At 51.1% G+C, this 26,662-nt stretch overlaps 2 protein-coding genes across 6 annotated transcripts in view; one reads left to right on the top strand and one right to left on the bottom strand.

The window, feature by feature from the left end:
- The first annotated feature begins 1,830 nt into the window (after nt 1–1,830).
- NT5C1A (5'-nucleotidase, cytosolic IA) lies at nt 1,831–23,792 on the top strand. 5 transcript variants are annotated; one of them, XM_017666978.3, is made up of 6 exons: nt 1,831–2,085; nt 10,166–10,333; nt 10,783–10,912; nt 12,318–12,440; nt 14,635–14,819; nt 16,272–23,792. In XM_017666978.3, the coding sequence occupies exons 1-6, from the start codon at nt 1,951–1,953 to the stop codon at nt 16,635–16,637; spliced, it is 1,107 nt and encodes a 368-aa protein (XP_017522467.1). In that variant the 5' UTR covers nt 1,831–1,950; the 3' UTR covers nt 16,638–23,792. The 5 variants fall into 5 exon arrangements, with proteins under 5 accessions (XP_017522467.1, XP_073089781.1, XP_073089782.1 ...); XM_073233680.1 differs by lacking the exon at nt 16,272–23,792 and having other exon boundaries at nt 14,635–16,265; XM_073233682.1 differs by lacking the exons at nt 1,831–2,085; nt 16,272–23,792 and adding an exon at nt 2,447–3,098 and having other exon boundaries at nt 14,635–16,265.
- Nucleotides 13,089–26,662, bottom strand: part of MACF1 (microtubule actin crosslinking factor 1) — a 471,369-nt gene continuing 457,795 nt past the window's right edge. The window contains exon 66 of the mRNA XM_073233667.1: nt 13,089–13,322. Within this exon, the coding sequence (XP_073089768.1) occupies nt 13,104–13,322 (219 nt within the window). The 3' untranslated portion in view covers nt 13,089–13,103. The remainder of the gene's footprint in view (nt 13,323–26,662) is intronic.

Below are 26,662 nucleotides of genomic sequence, written 5' to 3'. Positions count from 1 at the left end.
GCTGCAGCTTGCTAAAGCTCATCCAGATCTCTTGGAAGACAACTGCACTTCACGCATCCTCAGCCTCTGTTCTGTGGTTGACTCTCTTGCCCCCGACTCCCAACCCAAGCCACACAGGTCAAAGGTCACTGGACAGCATGGGATGGTTCACCTTTGTGTCTGGTGCTCACTTCCATCCAAACAACCACCATATGTGCTTTCTAAAGGACTTCCTCCTCCCACATGAGGCACCTGAGAATAATCGACCCTGCCTACAGTTTTTTTATTTATTACTGCATAACAAGCCACCCAAAACTTAGTGCTTAAAACAATAATTTATTATTTTTCATGATTCCATGGGTTGGCTGGGTTCAGCTGGGAGGTTTTACTGCTTCATGAGCTGTTGGCTGGGGTCACTCACCCAGGTGTATTCCACAGGGACGTGGGCTGGGGCTGGAACACGATGGCCTCACTCATATGTCTGGCAATTGGTGCTGACAGTCATCTGGCAAACCACTGTTCTCCACTGGCTTCTTATCTTCCAGGGCCTCTCTGCCTTACCATGTGGACTTTCTGGTAGGATTGTCCAGATTTCTTTACATAGTAGCTCACTCTCAAAAGGGCAAAAATGGAATCGGCAAGGCCTCTTAAGGCTTACACTTGGAAACCACAATAACAGCACTACCACAGGTATCTATTGGTAAAAGTAAGTCAAAGCAAGACACTGGATCAACTCAGATTCAACTCCACCTCTGGATGGAAGGAGTATCAAAGTCACATTTCCAAAGGGCAGGCAGGATGGGAGAGAGTTTGGGGCCATGTAGGGAAGCAAATCTGGGGAAGGGCAAGTCTAAACAGACTTCACCCAATCCTAAAGCTTGTTATTATTGTTATTTTCCTCTTCCTCCCACACAAAGTTTGGTTTATTCCTCCCAGGACATGGTGGAATCTGGGCAGATCCCTCCATTCTAGACTCCTTCCCAGTCGTAGGCACTCCAGGCTAAGCCAGTATTTTCTCCTGCTGTTCCCACCCACCTGGGCACACTTCTAGGATCACACAGATGCCCCTTGTCTGCTTTCTGGCCTGTGCCTTGAGATGGGTGGTATTAGTGTCTGCACCCCAGGCTCTTCACAAGGGAGACAATGCCCTGGAATTCCAGGATGGTGGTCCCAGATTTTTTGGTTCCAAGGGTCCTGGGTCGAGTCCTTCAGAGCCAGTAACTAACACCCCAATCTCGGCCAGTGGGACCTAGGAGCGCGCGCCCCCTGCTGGCCATCTAGGGGCCAGGAAAAACCTGGGAGACACTCAGGTCTGGGTGCCCCGACCGGCCAACCCGCGCCTGGCCTCGCCTCGGACTTCAAGCCCCCTTCCTCCTTGAAGGACTGCCCCGCTGGGCCCTCCGCTGTACCTGCCTGGCTAGGACTAGGCTCCTGCCTATGGACGGAGCTGTCCGTCCACCACTTCCTCCCCCTCCGCGGGATGGACTAGGGTCTGAGGAAAGACGCCGCAGCTCAAGTTCTTAAGGTCCTGACATCAGAGGGGAAAGACGCGAGGTTAGCTTTAGGGGCGGCTGTCTTTTCATTTCCTCTTAGGCGAATCATCATCCTGGGAAAAAAGTTGTCAGGCCTCCCCTTTCTCGGTGCCCTTGAGCGCCGGGTCCGCGCAATCCCGAATCCGCGGCAGCCAGCAAGCCCAGCTTCAGGCCCTCTTTCGGGCGTGGGGCAGTCGGGGACGGAGAGCTCAGCTGTCGCCCAGTACCCCTACAACGGCAGCAACGCAGGAGCGACCGTGAGGCGAGCTGGGCACCCCGCGCGCCGCACCCCGCCCGCCGGCGCGGCTCGCTCGCGCACACTCCGCGCCGCTGCCCGCCCCCTGCTCACGCCTGGGACGCGCCTCCCTCCCGCAGCCCAGCCCGCTAGCTTGCGTCCTGGCTGCCGCCTGCTCTGGCCGGGCCGAGGCAGAGCCCGAGCATGGATCCCGGGGAGCCGCGGGAGCCCCCCGAGGCCCGCGAGCCGGGGCCGGGGGCAGAGACTGCCGTGGCCCCACGCTGGAAGGAAGCCAAGACTTTCTACGACAACCTCGCTCCCAAGAAGAAACCCAAATCGGTAAAAGCAGGGCATCGGTATGGGAGGAGGGCAGGGGAAGGGTCACCAGGGGAGAGGTCGTATACCTCCTGGAGAGAGACCTGCAGCTCCCCTCCGAGAGGGGACGCAGCTCCTCGGCACCAGAATGCGCTGGGCCATTGGCACCGGCTCGGGTTTATTTTGGGAGCTCTGCTCGGGTGTGAATTTTTTTGCTCGGGCTCGGGTTCCACGCCAGGCTCCCCCTCCCCCATGTTGTCATCAGGGCCCAGCTCGGGACCCGCGGCTCAGCCCCTCCCCGAGAGGGCAGCCTGTGGCGCGCGGACAGCACTTGGCAAAGCGGGTCAGAGGCGCCTGCGGAAGCGCAGCGATCCCAGGTAACCTGACTCTGGAAACCCTGCCGCTTGCGGTGCGCGCAGGTCTCTGCCACTGCCACCGGCTCGGGAGCCGAGCCTCTGCGGGCTCTGGCTCCAGACCCTGTGCCCCGGACTCCTGGCGCAGCTCCCCGCGTCCTAAGAGAAGGCAGCTGCCCCGGGATCTGCGCTCTGCTCTGTCTGGGTTCCGGGCTCCGCGCCCCGGGTTCCCGGCTCTCAACATTGGACTCTGCGCTCCAGCTCCTGGTTCTGCCCCTCTGGCACTGGAATGCTGACCGAAGAGCACTGGAATCAACAGCCCTGTGCCTCTGTGGTGGTCTCAGCCCTCCGGGACCCACACAGAGGAAAAGTTCCTCTCCCCATCGGACAAATTCTGGATGCTGTCCTGGGCCTTGCTCACTCCTGCTTCCTGGATCTCAGAGCTTGGGAGGGGACTGAACAGGGCTTGGCCCAGAGGCATCCTCCAAAGAGCTCCAGCCTGACCTTAAAAAGGTCTGCTGCTGTTTCGCTCCAAAGACCCTTCCGCTCGCCCACTCTGTAAACAGGCATTCCTGCACCTCTAGGCCCTGCTCAGCAAAGAGGATTGAAAGATGAATTAGGCCGAGTCCCTGGCTCAGTAGCTCACAGTGCACTGGGGAAGACCTGGACACCACCAGTGCGCAGGTGAAAGACCCACCATGGTGCAGTGGGAGCACAGGGGAGGGAGTGACTGCCCACTAAGGAGGGCTTTGTAGGGGTGACGTCTGAGCTGATCTTAAAGCCTGGGTAGTCAGTTTCCCAGGAAGAGAGGGAAGCAGAGGGGATGGGCAAAAGGTTTGGAAGTGTCTTCGAAACTGAGTGGGAGAATGCAGGATCTTTGGGAGAGGAGTTAGGAGGATGGCAAGACCCATGGCCTTGAGTGCCATGTTAAGGAGCCTGGGACTTAGTGGGACTAGGGGTTTTAAAATGAGTTTCCACAAAGCTCCATATTTTGGGTTTCTACACACAGGAAAACAATTTATTTATATTCTTCTTCAAGCTACATTTTAAACAATTAAGAATATGTAACAAAACTCAACTCACTCAAATGTGTTACGTGGATGTGTTTTAGCACTGTGGAGACCACCAACATATTCATTTACGCTGCAGGTTGATGACTTTTAGCAAACCTCAGACTAAAGCTTTTCCTGTGGTCTGTTTAATAGAAGATTATCTTGGGATTGCTCTCAATTATTTTTGCTGAGTATCTTGAGTCTTGTAGTTTGAAACAACAAAAATCCTTTTGCCATTTGCAACAGCTTATTGGTGTGACTCAGGAGTTTCTCAATACTGTGAAAAACCAACGCAGAAACAAATTAACTAGATGATGGAGCTGCAGTCTGCTCTAGCAACCTAACCCCCAGTTTCAAATTTGTCATTCTTCAAACAACTGTGTTTTCATTGGTTGATGTTATATTACATACATCATCTCCTTGTAATACATTTGAATTTGACAAATGAATTAATACGGTAACATCTAGTTTACATCCTGGGATTCTGCCCAAGAGTTCATTTGAATGAAAGGTCAACCTACTTTATAAAGAAGTATGAAAACCATTAGGGAGCTACTGCAGGATTTTTCAGCAGGGGATTAACTTGGTCCCATTTTCATTTTGGAAAGATCACTCTGGGGCCGTGTGGTCAGATGGATTGGAGAGGGTGTCTGGCAACAGGCAGACAGTGAGGAGGCTGGTCTCTGCCTGAGGAGGACGCTGGACTGATGGCATGGCCTGCATAGGGGAAGGAGCTAGGAGACTAGGGGTAGTAAGTGGAGCCCACCAATCCATTTCCTCCCCAAGAAGCAACCGGGGAGCTCAGCCCAGATGAAAGTCATGAGCCCTTGGTCAGCCCCTGACCCTCACAGTTCTCTGGGAGGCAAGGAGCTGACAGCTTCCTGGCCCCTAGTCCTTCCTGCAATAGCCCCTCCTCCCACAGGCTATTTTGGGGGCTTTAGGCCTCCTGGGCTCCAACAGGGCCAAGCTTGGGCTTGCTCTCATTCCCAGGAGCCTGACTGAAATATTTGAGCCCTAAAGACCCATAGGAGGCCCTCACCTCATGGGGTTAGAAGACTTCCTCAATCCAGACCTATCCTGTCCCTCTCTTCTCCAGCAGCCTTCCTCTCTGTAAGTCCTTCTAGAAATAACAGCTTTGGCTCTGCTCCTATCTTGGGCCCAACAGGCAGAATCATGTTGGCCTAAATGAGAGCTCTTTAGCCCCTGGGTGGGGCTGGCCATCCTCCATCACCCTTCCTCTCCACTGTCCGGTTCCTCAGCCCCAGGTGAGGCAGAGAAAGCTGGCAGGACCCTGGCTCCCTGAAGCCCACTGTTCCCAGGCTGAGTCCTGAGAAGGCCTTTCTGACCTGATTCCCAGTCTGGAATCTGGACTTCTGATTTCTGGAGGCACTGTCCCCAGGTGTGCCTGGTAACGCCTGCAGAGTGGTCTTCCCCAGCACCTAGGTCCAGGGGGTCTCCAAGCGCTTGGCCTCTCCCCAGCTCTGGCCAGCCCCTTTGACCCGGCTCTTCCACTCTGCCCAGAGAATGGCCAGCACACTTGTCTCTCCCAGCTGGGTCCACATTTCCCACAGGAGCTAATGCCCCCTAGGCTCTTCAACTCTACCTCTCTTGTACAGTGTCAGAGGCAGGGTCCTGCCTGGGGACCTCCATTCTCAGGGAAAAGAGAGCCCTGCCTTTAGAAACTGCCATTTGAGGGCATGGGGGTCCCCTCACCATTTCTCCTGAATCTGGAAAGGGACGGATTCATAAGGGAAATGCCCTAGGGAAGTAGCTGAGATATCAGGGGATGGGGTCTTCTGGGAGCTATTGAGGAGGGGCTGCTGTGTGGACAGAAGCCAGGGTAGAAACCAGAGACTTGAGATCTTCTCCTCCTCTGCCTTGACTTTGCTGTGTGACCTAGAGTAGTTCTCTTCCCCTCTCTGGGCCTATTTCCCCATCTGTAAAAGAAGGAAGTGGAGTCTCATGGGGCCAAGGCAGCTGGGATATTTTCCTTGTGCTGGCCAGAGGTGTAATAGGATGGGATCTGGGTGCTCAGCCTGAGGGGACCAGAACACGGCAGTCTGGCAGGGACTGTGGGACAGAAAATAAGGAGCAAGACCTTGGCTGGCTGCCTGGGCTGGGGCTGCCGGCTTGAGAACCTGCCTGTAGGGGCTGAGAGGGCAGCTGACTCTCTGTCCTGAAGGGGTGGTCGGCCCATCTCTGGGGCAGTCAGCCCCTGTCCTGAGGCCAAACAGGCTCCCTGGGTTTATGAGAGTGGGTCTCCACATTCCCCAGCCCTCTCTCACCATCCCCCACCAGCCCTCTATAACCTCTTTTCTTTAGGTCTTTTAACTTTACGTTTTTTCCTTGAAGGCTCACAGCTAGGGAAGGGTTTGGGAGGCACACAGCCCAAGGACACCCAGACGCATGGAGTGGTCAGCACTTGGGAGAGGGACTGGGGTTGTTCTCTGGAAAAGAGGCACCTGTCTCTGCTGGCAGCATACACGTTCTCGGTTGGGGTAAAAGTGAAATGCGAACTGAGGTTTACCACATGAGCTTGGGGAACTCTTTGGTCTTCCATTACTACTTTGAGGTTTAAAGCTTCACCAGCCACTAGCCATTTACAGCTACTTAATTTTAACTGATTAAAATTAAATACAATTAAAAAGTCAGTTCCCCAGTTTCATTGACCACATCTCAAGTTGCTCCATAGCCGCATGTAGCCATGCAGAGAGCACTGGACATTTCCATTATCACAGAAGCTTCTATTGGACAGGGCTCTTCAAAGGATGGCACAAATCTCTGCCTTAAGGATAGATTACAAGCTCCATGGGGCTAGGATCATGCCTGTATTTTTTCCTGCCATGTACCTGGCACAGTGCCTGTCCCTTGGTAATCACTCAGTGTTGTCAACTGCTGATGGTCTGACTCCAGAGAACAGCCGTAGGATTGAGTACATGGCCCATAGCACTATCAAGAGCAGGCCAGAATGCTAGGGCTATTTATGAGTCTTGCCCCCAACTTGAGCCTCTGCTTCCTCATCTGTAAAGTGAGAATCATAGTTTCAGGATAGCTCAGGTCTCAAAGATGAGGTGGGACTGTGCATGTCTGTGAGTTCCTTGGGCACCCACATTCTGATCCTCCTCAGGGACTACACAGGGTCCAGTTCTGTCTGTGGTGGAATACTTCTACCCCATCCCAGTCCTGAGGCCAGATGCAGATGGCAAAGAAGTTTTGAGGCCCCCCTGGGTCCCTAAGAGAAGGCTATCTGCAATCTAGTGCCTGCCTATTTTTCTGAGCTCATCTACAACCATGCCCCCATGCCCTGGGCTGCTTACCTTTGTGAATGCATCACTTATATGCTCAGCTCCTCATGCCTTCTTTCGCCCTGTTCCTCCTCCAAGGCTCTGCTTCAGTGCCACCTCTCCCAGTTTACTCTGAATGCTGCCATCAAGACTGCTTTTTAAAATTTTTTTTATTAAGGTATTATTGATATACACTTTTATGAAGGTTTCACATGAATAAACAATGTGGTTACTACATTTACCCATATTATCAAGTCCCCAACCACACTCCAATGCAGTCACTGTCCATCTGTGTAGTAAGATGCCACAGATTTACTATTTGCCTTCTCTGTGCTACACTGTTTTCCCCATGATCCCCCACACCATGTGTACTAAACATAATACCCCTCGATCCCCTTCTCCCTCCCTCCCACACCCACCCCCCTGCACCCCTCCCCTTTGGTAACCACTAGTTCCTTCTTGGAGTCTCTGAGTCTGCTGCTATTTCGTTCCTTCAGTTTTTGCTTTGTTCTTATACTCCACAGATGAGTGAAATCATTTGATACTTGTCTTTCTCTGCCTGGCTTATTTCACTGACCATATTACCCTCTAGCTCCATCCATTTTGTTGCAAATGGTAGGATTTGTTTTCTTCTTATGGCTGAATAATATTTCATTGTGAATATGTACCATATCTTCTTTATCCATTCATCTACTGATGGGCACTTAGGTTGCTTCCATTTCTTGGCTATTGTAAATAGTGCTGCGATAAAGATAGGAGTGCATATGTCTTTTTCAAACTGGGCTGCTGCATTCTTAGGGTAAATTCTTAAGAGTGGAATTCCTGGGTCAAATGGTGTTTCTATTCTGAGTTTTTTGAGGAACCTCCATACTGTTTTCCACAATGGTTGAACTAGTTTACATTCCCACCAGGTTCCTTTGGCATTTCATATTTGTATATGGCGCCCTCTAGTGCCCAGAAGCTTTTCTCTCTGGAGCTGCTCAGCCCCTGAAGCAATGTTGGGGGATTGCAGGGGAGCAGTGTTGATGCGTGGGAGGAGGAAAGAGCTGTTTCCTGCTTCCCTGCTGCTATGCCTGTCTCCACTGCCTGAACCAGTGGGCTGAACACACCGGTCTAAGCCTCTATGCTTTGCGTTTGTAGTTGCTGTAGACAGATCTTCCCTCTGGGTGGCCTAATGCCAGGGTAGGGTTTGCTGGTTTGCGGGCCACGTGGGGCTGGCTGGGAGAAAGGTGCAGTAGGCTACGTGTCACTGAGGGGGTCCTTGGAGCTGTGTAGCCAGCCAGGGAGCTGGAGTACCTGAAGATCATGAAAGCTCCCAACCTGCTGGGCAGAGTGCCTCTGGAAAATTTTGTCTACCTGTCTTTTCTCCTGAGCTGTCAGCTCTGTGCAATCCTTGCCCCTTTAGCAGCCCTCTTGCTAAGGGCTTCCTTGTTAGGAAGTCTTTCAGACTGCCCACCTTTCTTTTGTCCCAGAGCAGCCAGATATGGATCCCTGATTTCCACAAGTGGCTGGAATCTCAGTCTCTCCAGGAATTCTGCCTGTCTTAGCTTTCAAACCCCCTAATCCTGAGAGTACCATGCAAGCACCATGAAATGTAGGTGTGTGCTCCCAGAGCAGATTTCCAGAGTTAGGTATTCAGCAGTCCCAGGCCTCCACTCCCTCCCTGCTCCGTTTCTCTTCCTCCAGCTGGTGAGCTGGGGTGGGGGAAGGGCTTGGGTCCTGCCGAGCCACAGATTTGGCATGTTACCCTGTTCCATGATGTCTGCCCTTTTCTCCAGGTATATGCAGGCTGGCATAGCCCTCTTTCCTGTTGCTCTTTCAGGATTAGTTATATTAATTATATTTTTGTATTATATGCAGTTTTAGGAGGAAGCCTCTGTCTCACCTCTCACACCGCCATCTTTAATCCTCTGTCTGAACAGGATTATTCTGTGTAGGGGTTTTATAGGGAGCTGAGAATATTTGGGAATGTGAAAAAAGGCTTAGGGGTATACACTTGTTAAGTGGTCCCTGAATATTTAGAATTAACTTAACATAAGGAATTTCCTGCTTTGATTTCTTCCTGGGATACTGGTGTCTTGCTCTGAGAGTATATCAAACAAGGCCACCTGCCCAGCCCCCAAGGTGGCCTTAAGTGTTGTCTGTTTGCTAAAAAGTAAGTTAAGAATCTTACTTCTTAACTTCCTGGGTGTTAAAATGCAATCTTATCTTTAAGGTGGAATCCTTCCTGCCTTTTACTATGTTGTTTACAGCTGGGCCTGCATGTTAAATTAGTTGCCCAGTTCGTAAAATCACCTCATCAGATCTGATGAAGGAAAGACAGCACATAGGTGTGGGCCTTTAGCATGCTAAGGAGAATCTTACACATGATTACAAATGATTAGCATAGTAAAAACATGTGCTACTCCTCTTTATCTGAGGAATATTAACTGATCTCACTGAAGAATGACTTTAGAGCTTAATGCTTAACACAGAGTTTTGGTAGGGGTATTTCCTTGCATGTAGTTACATTGCTTTGACTGTAAATATCTTGCCTGGCTTTTTCCAGAGGCCCTCATCTATTCTGTCTAAGCTCATGGTCCCTGTCTCAATGGTAAGGTGAAAGTGGGGAGAGGTAGGAGTCTGTTGTGAAGGGCTTCCTACTCTATAGTCAAGGCTGCACAACAGAGTGTGAGAAGAGTGGGCACCACTGAAGGAGGGGCCGTGATCAGGTCTGAACTTGAGAAGTGTCCCCTGACAACAATATGAATGACAGACTGGACAGAAGGAAGTGGATGGATTCGAATAGCACTGACAGGTGTTGGCAATTTGTTTATGGAGAAGGGAGTTGAGGAAGAGAGAAGACTTGAGGTTGACTTCCAGACTTCCACCTGGTGATGAGTGCACTGTGGTGCTGAGCATGAGGAGAGGACATGGGGGAGGGGACCAGGATGGGGAGTGGAGCATGTGGTGGGAATTCAGCCTTCAGAATTCAGTGGTTGAGTTTGTCAACTAGGGCAGTTAGATATAGGAGTCTGGAGCTCAGAAGAAAGATCTAGGCTGGTGATAAGTTTTCTTATATGACTCACTTTTTTGGACACCATTTTTTCCTAAGGGCATGTAGCTCTCATTTTATAATGGAAACCATCTGGAGATCATTTTGACCATCAGTCATACTCTGGCTACATCCTCTGCATTCATTTTTCTGTTGGGTCCAGATGGCCAACTAGATTGCAAACTCCCTGAGGGCATGTCCCTGCCATCAGATTATACCCCTCGCAGGGTGAGTGCCATCATCTCCCTGCTTCAGTCCCCCGCTGGGTCCCACACAGACCACCCAGGTCCACCCCTGACCAAGGCTTCTCCCTGTCCCCAGTACCCAGAGGGGCTGGCACAGGAGAGTTGAGTGATGGTCCCTCCTCCTGCACCTCTGTAGCCCAAGCCTCAGAATGCAGTCACCATTGCTGTGTCTTCTCGAGCCTTGTTCCGCATGGACGAGGAACAGCGAATCTACACGGATCAGGGTGTGGAGGAGTATGTGCGCTACCAGCTGGAACACGAGAATGAGCCCTTCAGCCCTGGGCCAGCATTCCCCTTTGTGAAGGTGAGGGGCGGTTACCACCATTAGCCAGACGGTGACTTTGTGGGAATTAGAAGGAACCACTCCCATGTGCGTCTGAGTCAGGAAAAGAGGCCTCCTCTGGGCAGGTGCCACCCCAAAGGAGCATGTCTTGGCAAGGGGACAGAGTCATTATGGGAAGAAGAGGTAGTCCCATCCTCTAGACTAATATATGTAGCCCTAGGGCAGGAAACAGTAGAATCTGGGCTGGATTTCTGCCGGCACACACCCTTCTAGTGAGATGCCCCTGAGCAATAATCAACCCACACAATGGCAGAGATCGGGAGGAGATGGTCCATGTCCACTGATCTCACTCCAAGCCTGGCCCCTGACATTTCCTTTCCTCCCCAGCTCACCCCTCCTCTCCAACCTTGGTTACCAACCTCCAGGTATCAGTCCCTGGGGTCTGAGCTGGGGTCCCCTCTCCCATCCAGGCTCTGGAGGCTGTGAACAAGCGGCTGCGGGAGCTGTACCCCGATAGTGAGGACATCTTCGACATCGTGCTTGTGACCAACAACCATGCTCAAGTGGGTGTTCGTCTCATCAATAGTATCAACCACTATGGTGAGCGTGAGGGGTTTGGCCATGGGGCCGCCTACTAGATGCCCGGGGATGGCTACACCTCTGCAGGGTGAGGGTCTATCGACTGGAAGCTCAAGCCCAGTGGTATGATGGTGACCCATTCTTTAAAAACCAAAACAAACTAAGAAAACCCTGATTGTAAATAACATTGCCATTTTCAGAGTGTAAATACTCCCACCATGGCTCATTTCAAGCTACCAACAGTTGAACAATCTAAATGGCTCAAAAAAATCCCTGAATGTTTCACATTCGGCTTTCACAAGCTGGGACAGGCTGGATCCAGCTCACCACTGCATGGGCCCCACTCCCTCTGTGGTTGCGCAGGACACTCAATGCACCAGTGCCTCAGTTTCTCTAACGGCAATGAGCTAACAGGCCTTCCAAGGCTGCTGGGAGAAGCAGGGGCAGTTGTCAGAGAGAAGGGACTTTGTGATTTAGTTCACTCTTGTTTGAGAGTAATAGACCTTCCAGAGCTAGCATAAGCTGAAGAGAATACAGTCATTTCTTCTCAGGTTAACAGGGGCTTGCGTCTCTTAGACCCACGGAGCGGGAAGTAGAACTGGGCCCTCACCAGCCTGGATCCAAGTGCTGGAAATGCTTCCTGGGCTCTTTTGCCTCTGGCACATGTGCCCTGATTTCTGCTTCTCTCAGCAAGTCTCTCTCTCTCTCCCCTAACAAGGTTTCTCTGCTTTTCCTGACTGTAGCCAAAATTTATAAGTACAAGTCCTTGTTTTAAGCAACCAAGAGAATCCAGTGGCATTTTTAAAATTCTACCTTCAAATTGCTGGGAACCAGGATGATATTCAAAATGTTTAAGCACCTCATGACATGGGCACTGGATGGGCACCACGTATAGGACTGGAGCAGGGTCCTGAAGGGCCACCACTGTGCCAGACCTTACCCCTTCCACTGTGAAGTGTCCTGAGGGAGGGGCTGGGTTATGATGGCATAACTCAGTGTGCTCAGAGCAGTAGCCATTTACCAACCAGCAAGTATTTCTCAACCTGTGCAGATGTGGGTACTAGGCGACTATCAGAACAGGCTGGGAGAGAATCTGATTGGCCCAGCTGTGTCAGGTACCTACCCTTATCCAATCAGGAGGGATATTCATGGCTGGGGACCCACATTTTATAGTATGGTGACTCCCTGACAAGAGCATATTAGTGTGAGCCAGGCAATTGCTCCAGAGATGTGATCATCCCCATTTCAGGGATGAAGGATGGAAGGGCTCAGAGTGGGGGAACCGTGGCCTAAAATCACTCAGAATCACTCTGCTGCACCCCAGCCACTCAGAACCAAGGTGGTGTCCATTGGACCTGGAAGGACCACTCTGAGGCTCTAGGGGTCAGCCCAGGCGTCACCCCAGTGCTCTCTTCCTCCTCCCCAGACCTGTTCATTGAGAGGTTCTGCATGACAGGTGGGAACAGCCCCATCTGCTACCTCAAGGCCTATCACACCAACCTCTACTTGTCAGCTGATGCGGAAAAAGTGCGGGAAGCCATTGATGAAGGTGAGTCATACTGAGGAGGGAGAATATGAGGAGTCCAGAAAAGGGGTTCCAGAGGTGGAACGCTCTGGTCCTAGAGCTCTGAGCAGGTGCTAGGAGTTGCTATGGTAACTGGAAATGCCTGTGTGCAGGCAGAAATCTTCCTTAATCACCTATTCTACTTATTGCTCATCTATTCTATTCTGCTACTTCCTGCTCTACCATGTTAAAGATGCTTTTACTCATCAGCATCACCCAGCCTTCTGTCTCCATGGAAACCCTCCTGACAAGCCGGAAAGCTACTCCCTTCTAAGAATCTTCTGGGTCAGTAGGAGTTCTGATTCCTGTGTGTCCATGGGCAGCCTCTGCCCCTCTCTGGGCCAGTGGGGGGGAGGGACATGAGCTCTAGTTCAGTCTGAGCAATGCGGTCTGGGAAGTGCGCTCCCGTCTGGGCTGGTCAGCGCTGAGGGGGAGGTCAGGAGACCCAGCTACAGGTACTGATGCAGAGAATTTCCCTCTATGTGTCTCTTTCAAGGGGCAGTTTTGGGTGGTAGCCTCAGTGTCTGTCCTTCCAAAAGGGTGCATAGCCCTATTGCATGTGGGAGAAAATAGGCCCACAGGGGAGGAAGGGCTGTCCTGCTGCCTGAGAGGGCTCCTGAGGCTGAGCATTACTGGCAGGTTGCTTTTTCAACCAACAGTATATTCACTTGTCTCTTCCTCATTCGTGCTGTCACCTGCCTGGAAGCCTGGCCTTTCTCCCACAGATGCCTCACCCCTCTGAGCTTCTTGGGACTCCATGAGGCCTTCTTTAACCAGGACCCAGAAGCCCTTTCCCCAGAGAGATGCCATACCCTCTGGTTGGGGCCTTGCCACTGGCCTGCATGTGTGCCTCTGTATGTCTGTAATCTGAGCCCAGACTCGTGATCAGGTGATGGCCAGGAGGGAGGACCCGCCCAGGGTTGGGGTGGGTCTGGTTCATCTTGGCTCCGGCATTGGCAGGGCTGAGGAGGTGCTGGCCTGATGCCTAGGACCTGGTCCTACTTACAGCATCCTCTGGCTAGGGAAGTTGCTGTGGGTCTGGCATTGCTCACACCTCCCAAAGCTCTACCTAGCCCAGACCTTGTGATCCTAGATTCCCAAAGAACAGAGCCTGTGGAGAGGTGAAGAACAGGGAATAGACTGAGCCAACTGCCCAGGTCTCCAGCCTCCTAGTGCCAGCTCTCTGCAGTCCAGCACGGCTCTGTCAGGACCCCTGGAGACGCCTGGAGTTACAGAGAGTCTGTGTACACAGTCACATGTAATTAGTACTACCTCCCCTGGCCACCCCCATTGCCTCAAGGAGCCCTGAGAAGGGCATACCTTGGTGCCTTTACAGCAGTAGGTAGACTGGGGATGCCCACACCCACCCCACCCCAGACTGCAGCCTGGATCTCAGCCCCAGACAGAACTAAAACACCTAATTTTACCTTGGTCCAGAGAAGGGGAGGCACTTGCCAGAATCAACACCAAGAGAGTCACTGAGACCAAGACAGGGTCAGGACTCTGTAGGTCTACGTACGTCGCCTGGGAGGTGCTCCTGGATGACAGCAGTGGCCTGGGGCACCCTTCCTTCCAGCCGGGACTGACGTCCTGCTGGTCCACGCCAGCACGACTACTAGATATTAGAGTATTGAGATCCCTCCATTCTGACTGATAAATAGGTCCTGCCTGCCCTGAGTCCTCTGGATGGCCCCCTGTTCTCTGGGGCTCCCCAAACTTTCCCACAAACCAGCAACTAAATCTTGGCATAGGCCAGGGCCCTCAGAACCCTACTCAGAGCAAAAACCACTGTCCATTCTTATTGGTCAGGTTTTTCTTTTCACATTGATCATGACTTTATTTAAAAATTAGCACTGACCCCCCTATACTGAATTTTATTGTAGTTAACAACCATTTGATCAATAAATATGAGAGATGCCCTCTCAAAAAAAAAAATTAGCAAACAATATTATAGAAACATTGATATGTATGTACATTTCTAAAATGCTGCATTTTAAATTTAGTTGACAAAGACTTATCTGCCAGTTTTTAAATATTCTGAATATCAGCGCTCATTGGCTGTCCCTGAGTCCTGGGTGAGGCAGGTGGGCAGGGATAGCCTGAGATAGCCCTTGTCTGGCCCCAGATAGCTGAGGTGTTGCCTGGATGAAAGCAGACACTGCTCCCCTCTCTCTCCCAGGGATCGCAGCTGCCACCATCTTCAGCCCGAGCAGGGACGTGGTTGTATCGCAGAGTCAGCTGCGCGTGGCCTTCGATGGGGATGCTGTGCTCTTCTCAGATGAGTCGGAGCGCATTGTCAAGGCCCATGGGCTGGATAGGTTCTTCGAGCATGAGAAGGCTCATGAGAACAAACCTTTGGCTCAGGTGCTCCACACTCTCCCTAGAACCCCTGGGTGGAGCAAGGTGGCTCCCCAGGACTTCCAGCCCAGAACCACACCCCAAGCTCAGCCCCAAACCCAGCCAGGTCCCCCACCAAACCTCCAGCCCTCATCCCTCCTACCTACCCAGTGGCTCCCCTCAGTGAGCTCCCACCCCTTCATTGAGCCCCCACCTCCCTCACTGCTGTCCCATCCCCCCTTTGAAGCCCCCATCCTCTCTCTAAGCTCCCACACCTTCTCTGAAGCTTCCATCCCCTTTCAGAGGTCCCCACCCTTCTCTGAGGCCACCACCCTCTCTCCGGAGCCCTGTCCCCTCCCTGAGATGCCCCACCCCATTTTCCCCAGCCCTGTGAGTAGGCACCCATCCCCTCAAGAAGCCCCAGTTTCCCTCCCTGGAGGAAGAAAAGCTGGACTCCTGGCCCTCCCTCGGGCCAGGAAATGCAGCTGGGTGTGGGGTCTGGAGGAGCCCATCTGTTTTAGGCCACACCAGCCCTTCCTACCTCCTGCCTTCCTTCCCTTGGCCCTGGGACCTTCACGCACCTTCAAACTGCTTGGAGTTACCCTGAGAAGACTACACCCTGGGACCTGGTGGAAATTCCCTGGGTTGGAGCTCCTGCTCCTATCTGTGCTTTTAACAATAATCCCAGAGGCCCTCTCTCCAAGAGCTCAGCAGGCTTCAGTTGTAGCCCCTGAAAATTCATTTCTGTTGTTGGTTCTCTCAGCAATCCTTGGGAATCCAGGGCAAGACAAGTTTGCCACTAAGTGGCAGGCAGAGGCGCGGGACAGCACTGCTTACACTCCAGGCTACCCAGCAAGGAGGGTGCTCATCTCCAAGATTAGGAGCTGCCTTCCCCTATTTCCAGCTGCTGTTGCAAATTTCTTCCTCATCAGCTGGCCTTAATTCACATGCCCACATTAAGCTTCACGGTTCAGGATCTCTAGAGAGTAAATCACTTCCTGACCCTGAAGAGTTGGAGCATGGTGCCCTGAGCCACCAGTGTGCTGATGGAGAGGGTCACTATTTGGCAGTTAGACGTTGTCTGTCTGTCTGCCCCAGCTGTTTGCAGCTGGAGTCCATTTTGATTGGAGAGTGCCCATATCACAGTTACTAAATATTTTAAATATCCTGCAGGACAGACACCCTTGCACTGGTGGGCAATGGATGGATGTACGTTGTAACAGTTGCCCTAGTATGGTTATTCTGACACAGACATCCCCAGTCACAGAGTATGGACACCCATACTGACATAGGTCTCAACAGTCCCACTGAGGCACACGGTGGCTCAAGCAGGCATAGCAGAACTGAGAGGTTTAGAAATCTGAAATGCTTTCCCACCCCAAACATCAAAACCCTAGTGTGCTAGGGAGGAGCCCGCTGGCGAGGGGGCACGTGTTTGGGAGAGAGATGAGCTCACAATGTTCCCTTGGCTTCTCATAGGGTCCCTTAAAGGGCTTTCTGGAGGCTCTGGGTAGGCTGCAGAAGAAGTTCTACTCCAAGGGCCTGCGGCTGGAGTGCCCAATCCGCACCTACTTGGTGACAGCCCGCAGTGCAGCCAGCTCTGGGGCTCGGGCTCTCAAGACCCTGCGCAGCTGGGGCCTGGAGACAGATGAGGCCCTGTTTCTTGCAGGAGCGCCCAAGGGTCCCCTCTTGGAGAAGATCCGCCCACACATCTTCTTTGATGACCAGATGTTCCATGTGGCTGGGGCTCAGGAGATGGGCACAGTGGCCGCCCATGTGCCTTACGGTGTGGCTCAGACACCCCGACAGACTGCACCTGGGAAGCAGGCCCCACCTGCACAGTAGCCGAGCCACCAGTCCACTGGCCTGCATTGCTCCAGGCACAGCTCCCTGTCCATACTCCAGTGGACCCTTCTAACTCCTCACTGCTCTGCCCCTGTGTATATCTGCCCTCTTCCCTGTGCATGGGGTGCCTGTCAGAAATTATGCAGATGGGCCAGCATTCTCAGCAGCCCTCCTTTTGGGCAAATACTGTGCCATCAACTGGCCAGGGAGTGGGATGATGCAGAGTGGCTGGATTTCAGGGGAAGGTGATGGGACAGAGGGTGGGAGGGTCAGAGGAGCCAGGAGCTTGGGTTAAGAACTAGCTCAGTATAATCCAGAGAACCCTGCTTAGAGAGAGAAGGGACTGGCTTATGAGCTCTGTCCTGGCATGAACTGCTTGACTTTGAGTAAGCCCCTCCCATTCCTGGGCCTCAGTTTCCCCATCCTTTAAGTGGTTTTCAAACTCTCCTTTAGCTAAAGAAGCTTGGTTTGATAAGATTGCCCTCTCTGAAAGAAGCATCCTTTGCCCGGCTGCTGCTGGTATATATGGCACCCTTGTGATAACTATAGGAGGATGCTGTCTCTACAGTGAATCACGTAAAGATGGCCCTTCCTGTGGGCTGACCCAGACCCACACTGGAGTACACAGCTTGGTTAGGATATAGGCTGTATTTCAGCCCCCACAGGCTCCTCAGCCCAGAGGCGTTTGTCAAATGGGCTAACTTACAACCGCCTGCAGCAGCCCTACCTATAATTTTACACGTTTGGAAACCACTGGACAAGATGACCTCTCTGCTTGCTGTGATCCTCTAATCTGAGTCATCAGAGGTCAGCAGCCAGGCGCAGGCTGTTTAACCTGCCCACAAACCCTCCTTCAGCCAGCAGGGGGCGCTGTGGACTCTTGTGAGAACGCTCTTCAGTGGCTGCGGGCCGGGGGCTCCCTTTGCTTTTGCTTTTAGCCCAAATTTCTGCCCGCCAACCCCCTCACTCCCTCGATGAGCTGCCAACCTGCTCTGCCGGTGGGGAAAGAGGCAAGTATGGAGGTTTACAGATTGAGGCCCAAATACATACAGGAGAAGAAATCTTAATGCTGCAGTGGGAGGCCACCCAGGCTTGGCTGAGGGCAGGCTTGCCTGGGTGAGGGTGAGGCAGGGAGGTCTGGTCTGAGGCTGTGACCATATCCAAAGGAAGATGTTGAAATGGGCACTAGCAAGATTCTCCAGCTATGGGATTGTGAGTGGAGGTAGCAGGCTCTCCGTCACTGGGATGCTGTGCAAGGGACTCCAGAATGAGGCATCACCCCCTGCAGTGCACTGGTGAATCCTCCACCCTTGCAGGAGCTCCTGCAGTCCCTCTGTCACCACTTTCAGGGGAGAACTCTCACTATTGGTGAGTCAGCCTCGTCCTTTGCTGACCAGCCTGGCTCTCAGGTAGGAGGGTGGGAGCACCAACGGCTGGTCCCTTAGGAAGACTCAGAGGGGTGAGCAAGCATCTGTGTTGGGTACTGATTGCCTGGCTCCTGGGGGAAATTCTAGCTGTGAACAAGCACTTTGAAGAAAGCCAAAGATATCATCGGAGGGGCAGGAGCCTGTAGGTGTGTGCAGGAGAGCTGGACCGTTTGTGAGGGCAGGGAAAGGAGGTGAAGGGCCACCTGGTAGTGACCTTTGTCCTTCTGAGGACTCAGTCAAGAGTCTGAATGGGCACAGGCTCGTGGGACAGGATAGTAGTTGCAGAAAGATAATCCAGGAAGAAGAAAAAAGTGAGGAGACTGAGGCGGTTCTCAAAAGGAGCAACAGTTAGGCCTGGAAGAAAAGTGCTGGGCTGGGCTTTCCCTGTTGGTGTGGGAGGCTGGCCAGTGGGCTGCTCCTGGGCTGGAAGGGCAAGGCTGTACTGACTGCCTGGGACAGATGCCCACCGCTGCCTGCCTTATCAGGGGGAGGGCAGGCGATGAAGGTGTCTGCACAAGGTCATTTCCATCCACAGCCAGGATCCTGGCCAACAGAGGCCTCAGAGCATGGGGCCTGGTTTGGAGCTCCTTCCTGCACCCCAAGCCCAGCCAGAAGTAAACTGAGATCTAAGAACAGCCTTAAGAAACAGAAAGGAAGTGAGAGAGAGAGTACCTTTGATCTTGGCTGAACCTCAGAAAGGCCCTCTGCCCTCCCCCAAACCCAGTCCAAATCACCCCTGTGAAGGAGCATGTAGAGCTCACAGAGCCAGCCAGTGCCCATAAAAAGCCTACAAAGCTGGGCACAGCCGAGATTCATAGAATGGCATTAGGGTGCCAACCAGAATGGATAACAGATGTCACCTCATTAAGATAAACCCCAGGGATTCTGGGAACCAAGAGGTCCTGCCCCAGGGCCTAGTGATAAACAGCCACTGATTCTTCCAGGTCTCTTAGGAAGCAGGAAAAGATGATGCTGGAAGCAGAAAAATAAGGTGCAGTAAAAGCTGTGGATTTTACTGGAACCACCATTAATAGACCTAGTTAGCCCTGTGCAGTGAGATACAGATAAGGTCCAAATTTTATTATTGAAACCTGAAATGAGCATCTCAGGCCTGGAAAAAGGCCTTCAGGGTAATAAAAGGCCAGAAGTCCTGGGGACAAGCTTAGGCAGCAGCCAGATGTACCTTCTGATTGTTTCAAGTGGGGAGGAGGAGGCCTGGGGGAGGACCGTTTATTTTGTCACACGCAAATTAAAAAGCCAGATGAGCACCAAGCTCCAGGCCCAACTGGACAGCAGGATGGGGCAGAGCAGCCACGGCTCCTGCAATGCTGGGCACCTGTAGCCAAGAGCAGCACTCCCCAGCAAGTTCTGCAGAACACCTCCGGGAAATGCTTGCCAGCAGAGACCCAGACCAGTGGAAACTGCCACGACCAGAAAAACAAGCCTGCTTACTAGGAACTGAGACTGCTAAGAGCGTTGCAAGTCAGCCCCCTCCCCTTCCTGAAAGCCCAATCCAAACAGTGGGGGTGCAACAGAAAATCCCCGAAGAAATAAAAACCAGCAAGAAGTTCAAATCCAAGATGCACCGAGCTTTATGATGATATTCACCTGGTGTGCCTCACTACAGCACCTGGTGAGTAAAATGTCGAAGTTTTTCCTCCAACAATTGGTGAATAGTGCTGGCCTGAGCCCCTGGCTGCCCCTCCACGGCCTCAGCTGCCCTGGTCCCTCTGCTGTGGCTGCTCCGTCTTCCCATGACCCCGCAGGAAGGGCATCCAGGAGATTCACCGGCATGACGGTCAGTGTCCCCTCTCTTTGGTTGCCCAACCATGCTGGTTTAGAGGGTGACTTGCCCACAGCTTGCAAGAGGCAGCCCTGGGACAAGCTCATGCCTGCCTGATGCTGGGACCCAGGCTCATTTTGCCATACAGCCCATACATGCGCGCAGAGGTGGTAAGAGAAGGTCCGTGGCATGGGAGTGTGCCCAACAGTGAACGTGTTATCACCTGCTTGCCAAAAGCTGATAGAACACTTGAGTGAGTATATTTTTCTTACATCTTCCTAAATAGCTAAGAATTTAAATTAGAGGCAAACATTTGTAGAGCTCCTGAAGCACCCCAAGTTCTCTGGAACCCAATTTGAAGACCCCTGTATTGGGCTAACACAGGATTTGGCAAATTATGACTCCTGTGGTCAAATCTCGCTCACCACCTGCTGTTATAAAGAAACTTCTATTGGAACACAGCCACGCCCACTTGTTTACATATGTCTACGGCTGCTTTTGCACTACAACGGCAGAGTTGAATTGTTTCAACAGAGACTGTGGAGTTGGAAATATTTATCTGGTCCTGTACAAAAAGAGTTCGGTGACCCCTGGGCTAAGGCAAACATCCCGGGCTGCGCCTCAGTGGGAGAGGGCTGCTCACATCCATCTAAGCATTGGAAGGCAGAGGCTGGTTCCACTGCAGAGGAGACACCACGTGGGGGCTTGGGGCCCATCTGCAGGCCTCATTAGGGCTGCAGTGAATTGCAGGCGCTAAGTTTCTTGACATCAAACACAACAGACTCTTGGCATCTGAGAATTTAAGATCTCAAGGTCTGACTATTTTCAAGTGACCCATGGCCTGTTGTAATTTGAAGTGCTGTTGATGCACAAGTATGACTTAGGTATGCCCTGATAAGCTGATGGATGAGGGCAGGGAGCAGGACCCCCGGCTCGGGCTGAGCCCAGCTGACTGTCCAGCATCTGCTCAGAATGGGGCTCTGTTGTTCTTGACTTTTGAGTGCCCTCATGGAGCCTCTAGGGAAGTGGCAAGCACCTGTAGATGGATGGGCCTTGGCTAAATATTAGTTTTGGATAAGCTGACTTTAGCACTCAGATCTAACAAGTCATCCATAAGCTCTCCGTGGAAGCAAGAGCAAGCTCTTCATGAGGACGGTCCCAGCGAGGGCTTAAACTGGCTCAGAAGTTACTGATCAAGTGAAGAGAACACTTCAGTAAAAGTTGGAATGGCCGTTTTCTCGTGCTGTGAGGGTGTGAGCAATAAAGGCACATATCCTCATGATGGAATTGTGGGTCAGGAGAAATCCAGGACCTGCTTATGTAGGGATCTACCAAGGACCCAGGATCCTCTGCAGGAATGGCCCGCGTGGAAGCAGTCTCACCTACAGCCATCGCTGTTCCATCATCATACTCTTTTCTGACAAGCCCAGCCTTGGCTTCAGAATCCTGCTCCAGGTGGCCACTGCCAGAGGGCTGGAACTGTCCTGGAAAATGGAATCTATTTTGCCAGCCTGCTGGTGTTGGGTGTTGCTTTGCAGAGGGCATGCAAGGCCCTGATCTTCATTCTCTGGTGCTGGGCACAACCCTGAGGATTCTGGGATCTCATGCCAGCAGAACACAATGAGGAAGGAGAATGGCATCCTGTAGCTGTCAGCTTCGTGGACTGGGTGCCGGAGAAGTGACAACCCGAGTTTCACCCAGTCTTGAGGCCAAGTACAAAAACCCCTTCTGCCAGTAGGTGGCACTGCCGGCCAGCACTCAGTTGCAGGTAGCCGTCAGTGGGTTTAATCCCTGGTTACTTTCCTCTCCTTCCCTGTCCCTTGGGGCTGTGCAGGATTCCTGCAGCAGCTTAGACAGGAAGGACTTTAGGTGATCTGAAAATGCTTGCTAAACGTGCCTGTGTAATGAGCTGATTGCTCTTACCAACAACCACTGTGATTGTGTGCATGGATGCACTCCTGAGTGTGCAACAGTATAAAGACTATGTATGCATGTTTATGTGGGTATGTATAATGGGTCAGATAGCTGTGCTGACAACTGTGTGTGTGTGTGTGTGTGTGTGTGTGTGTGTGTGTGTGTATGTGTGTGTGTACATGGCTATCTCTGTTAACTAAGGGTCCTGGGCCCTCATACTAATGGCCAGCCCTGTTTCCTGGGACTAGTTCTGATTGTTCCTATTATCTCATGGGCATTTGCACATTTGCAGTGTGGGAGCCACTGAAGCCAGGCTTTCTATCTTTCCCTCCGGCTTCCTCTGCCTCCCACCCCTACACAGCATCTTGGGAAAGAAGTGGAATCTGTGCTAGGATATTCCTTTTGACTGTACCTGCCTCACCATCTCTCCTTGTTTCTTCCCTCCCCCCAAAAGTCCGAGGGCCACTGTGTACAGATAGAACACTGCGTGGATCCAGAGGGAGTCATTCACACTGACTATGACATGGGTGGTGCCTTCTAGGCACCTGTAAAACATGCCAGCTGTCCAGAGCTGCCCTGGTCATCTCATGGCCATGGCTAGGAAAGCTGCCTTCTTCCCTACTCCCTAGCCCAGCCCAGCCCAGCTGGGATTCCTTCCTCTGCTTGGGTGTTCTAGTCTGGCCCAGAAGTGACTTACCCTTGGCTTGATCAGGACATATCTCCCTGCTGGGCCATCCCCCAGAGGCCTTGGGATTCCATTAATGAAAGTGAAATATGGCTAGCAACTTTTCATTTACTCGTATTTGCAAAGTGAGAGGCCCCTGTGAGACAAACCACAGGTCTGCAGAAGGGGTCACTGACTCCCACACTCCTGACCTGCGGAGGAGTATGCTTCATGGGCAGATTGTTGTATAAGATGGGTCTGCCACAGAATTAGGGTAAAGACCTCAAGCCTGGGTTTGAGGCTGCCACCAAGCAGAAAATCATGAGGCTATGGCAGACTGGAGGCCTGGGCCAGGTCACAAACCCTCAAGTCTCCAGGGGCCTGGAAGGAAGCATAAGTGAGGGAAGAGGATTAGGCAGGGTCTGTAGTGAAATGGAGAACATATACGCTGCTGTCTGACACGGTTGCTGCCATGCGGGAATGTGTGCTGGCATTGCCAGATATTCCACCCCATTTTTCAAGAGAAGCTAGAAATCTGGACTTTTGGCAACTATTTTGAGTTCGGAAAACACTGTGCAGGCCAAATGAAACACATCTTGCAGGCTAATTCTGGCCCTCAAGTTTCCAATTTGCATCCTCTGGCCCAGACCCATGAACTGGGTTTTCCAGAAAGGACTGAGTAACCGGGAGTGTAAGGATATTACACTCCGATTCACAGACTCTGGGATTTTTAAGAAACCTTAGAGATAACCCAGCTCATCCCTTGTGTGTTTTAAACTGTGTACATCTAAACTTTAGCTTGATAGCACACATATCCTTAACTTCTGGTTTCTACTTAAGAGCGTCTCAGTACTCCCAATTTAGAACAAGTTTTTAAATGAAGCCTTCCTTACAAGTAGCATGTTTCTACCTACCTGTCAGAAGTCCTCTTTTATACCATTTGCTTTATGATAGCTTTACTTCTATTTTCTGCAAACATGTGCTGCCCTGATCTCCCTTGTAACCTAACCTCCTTGGATTGTTTTTTATGACAAACTTCCTAAGTGCCTCCTTAAACAGTTGGAGCATATAAACAGTTGCTTCATCTATGTGAATTCCCTTGCCTGGGGAAGGGATAAGACTGCATCCTTTCCTTGGTCTGCTGTCAGTCCTGCCCAGGCCCCTGTTCTGTCTGGCTCTGCAGCATTTACCTAGTCATGTAATAAAGGGTGCTATGTGCGTCTCAGTGTAGATCCCTCTCATTCTCCATGCTTATCCCTAACCTGCATTTTACAGCATGGGCTCCTGCCTCTTAAAAGCCATTCAAATAAATACAAGACTTCTAAAATTAACTTATATTGTCTTCATTTCCTCCATCTCAACCATATTCACAAGCTGACTTATGGGCCCCTCAAGAAATGCCAACAGGGCTGAATGTAGTGAGCAGGCCGGGGATCAGTTCCACTCGTGGGCTCCAGCGTCTCTCTGTAGACCACCCCCTTCTGTAAAGACCATCCTGAGGGAAGCCTCTGTGATGGAAAGCAGCCTGAGCTCAGCAGAAGGCAAGCTTCCCCCAGCAGTCCCCTCGGCATGGACTCAGCATTCCATCTGGAAGTACTGGGTGGGGGTGGAGTGGGAAGAAGAGGAGATAAGAGAGGGTGTGAGGAGGAAGGGGGTGACTCAGACTCTAGCCTCAACTCTTCGTCCTGCAATAATACTTCCTCCTTGCAACTCGGCTGCCTCCACAACTCACCAGCCTGGGCTGATGCATCTCCACCACTCTGTCCAACACACACGTTTCTCCTGCTACATTCTCCCACCTCCATCTGCTGAGGCCCTATCAAGACTCATCTCCAACACAGTTTTCTCAATCAGCCTCCCTCAAAATTTGATATATCATGAGAGATAGATAACTTCCTCCCTTGAACAATATTTAGGTCCATGGCTTTCTTTCATAGCCCAAAGGAGTACCTCCAGCCCTAAATGGGTGTCAATAAATGTACCTATAATTGAATGGCTGCATTCAGAGTTGATAGAACTGGGCCAGCTGTTAGAGGCCAATGTTATTTCTGAACTGGTCAGAAAATATTTTGAGTATCTCTCCTAAAAAGATCACCAAAGGATCACCTGTGGCCTATTTGGAGAGGAAACCAAAGGCATAGGAGTCTTTTAATACATCAGTTACCTATTGCTGAGTAACAAATTACTCTAACACTTAGGAGTTTAAAACAACAAGCATTTATTATCTCATAGCCTCTGTGAGGGAGGAGTCTGGGAGCAGCTTAGCCGGGGGTTCTTGCTCACAGTGTCTCATAGGTTGAAGTCAAGCTGTCAGCTGGGGCTGCACTCATCTGAAGGCTTGACTGTGGCCGGAGGATTTGCTTCCAAGATGGTGCCCTCACATGGCTGTTGGCAGGAGGACGCGGTTCCTTGCCGTAGGTTGCTGGAGTGTCCTCATGGTATAGCTGTTGGCTTCCCTGCTGAATAATCCAAGGGAGAACAAGACAAACTTACTTTAAAAAACTGTCTTTTAAGACCCAGCCTCAGAATGACATATCACCACTTTTTAAAAACTTAAATTATCATTGATATACAATCTTATGAAGGTTTCACATGAACAACATTGTGGTTTCAACATTCACCCATATTATCAAGTCCTCACCCTGCCTTATTGCAGTCACTGTCTACCAGTGTAGTAAGATGCTACAGAGTCATTACTATGACATATCACCACTTTTATCATGTTTTATTGATCACACAGACCAACCTGATATGATGTGGGGAGAGACTACACAGGGGTGTTAACACAAGAAGCACAGATAATCAGGGGCCATTGTGGAGGCTGGCTCTCACATATCAACCTGGTATAACTAGGGGCCTCTAGGTTTATCTTAACCATTCCCCTGCTTCTTAGCAAGTCTAGACCCAAATGGGCCTCCTTAATTATCCAACCTTGAGTCCCCAACCTTCTTACTCAGTCTCCAGGGATGAGGAAAAATGTGACTCCTCATCCACTTTTTTCATCACACCTCCCATCCAACAGATTCCTCAGGGACTTCAGGGTCATCTACTTGGGAACATCATGGGAACCTTGTGTTCTGAGATGTCTTGGTCTCACTGTGAAGGTTTTTTTAATGTTTATAAGGCCAGTGGCACCAGAGTTGCTCCCAATGGTTGCAGCCAGTGGACCATGTCTAAGGTGAGGGAAGAGGCAGGGGTGAAAGGACAGGTGGAGGGAGAGGTGGTGGCCATCCCTTACCCAGGCCTTCAATGGACAGACCCAACCTCTGGTGCCGTAACTGAATCCTATACTTTCTGACACGACCTTGGACTGGATTTGGGAACAAAACCCCACAACATGGAAGAGAGGTGACTGTGGCTTGGAGCAATGGAACGGAAATCACAGACATAATTCTTTTTCCTATTTTATGTTCTCACTTTTCAACTTGCAAAGCTCTTCCAAGACCTGAGAGCTACATGTTCTCTTTCTTTCTTGTGCTTAGTGGTTGTCAGTTTTACTTGCCAGTAAGTCATTAAAAAAATTTTTTTATAAACAGGTAACTCAAGGAATAAAATTACAAACTTACAGACTCTGTTCTGAACACTTTATAAAAATCGATTCATTTAATCACAATAACCCTATGAAGTAGGTACTGTTATTATCCCCATTTTACAGTTGAGGAAACTGAGGCTCAGGGATACGGTAAATCACCCAAGGTCCATATTAGAAAGTCACAGAGTTTGATTTAAACTCAAGTTGTCTGGCTCCAGAATGTGAATTCTTAGATGCTATTTTATACTGACATGATTATTTTAAAGATGAAATGCACATAAGAAAATCTGAGCTTCCATTGTATGAACCACGTCCCCCTGAACCTCAGGGGTAGTGCAAATAACTTACTACCACTGGGGTTACTCCAGGGAAAAAATTGAGGAGAGGTCTTCAATGGGCATCTCTGCAAGAAGCAGAGCCATCTTTACAGAAGCAAAAAATTGGCTCCCCTCACCCCACTGCTTTTGGATCTGGGCAGGGGTCATGCATGCGATGCTCTCATCCACTTCCTGCAAAGGTGAAATCCAAGTCTTAGAGAGGGGAAGCAGCTTGTCTGAGGACACACGCTAGTAGATGCAGAAAAGAAATTTAATGCCAGGCTGGTGCTCCAAATTGAGTGCTCTTCTCTCTGAAACACCAGCTTTTTGCCTGACTTCATCGGAATCTTCATTCTTTCATTCCTCTGACAAAGTTTCCCTTAGAAGC

Source organism: Manis javanica, chromosome 4, assembly GCF_040802235.1.
Source record: "Manis javanica isolate MJ-LG chromosome 4, MJ_LKY, whole genome shotgun sequence".
Taxonomy (NCBI): domain Eukaryota; kingdom Metazoa; phylum Chordata; class Mammalia; order Pholidota; family Manidae; genus Manis; species Manis javanica.
Note: the sequence above shows the minus strand (reverse complement) of the source record. Positions and strands in the feature narration are given on the sequence as shown.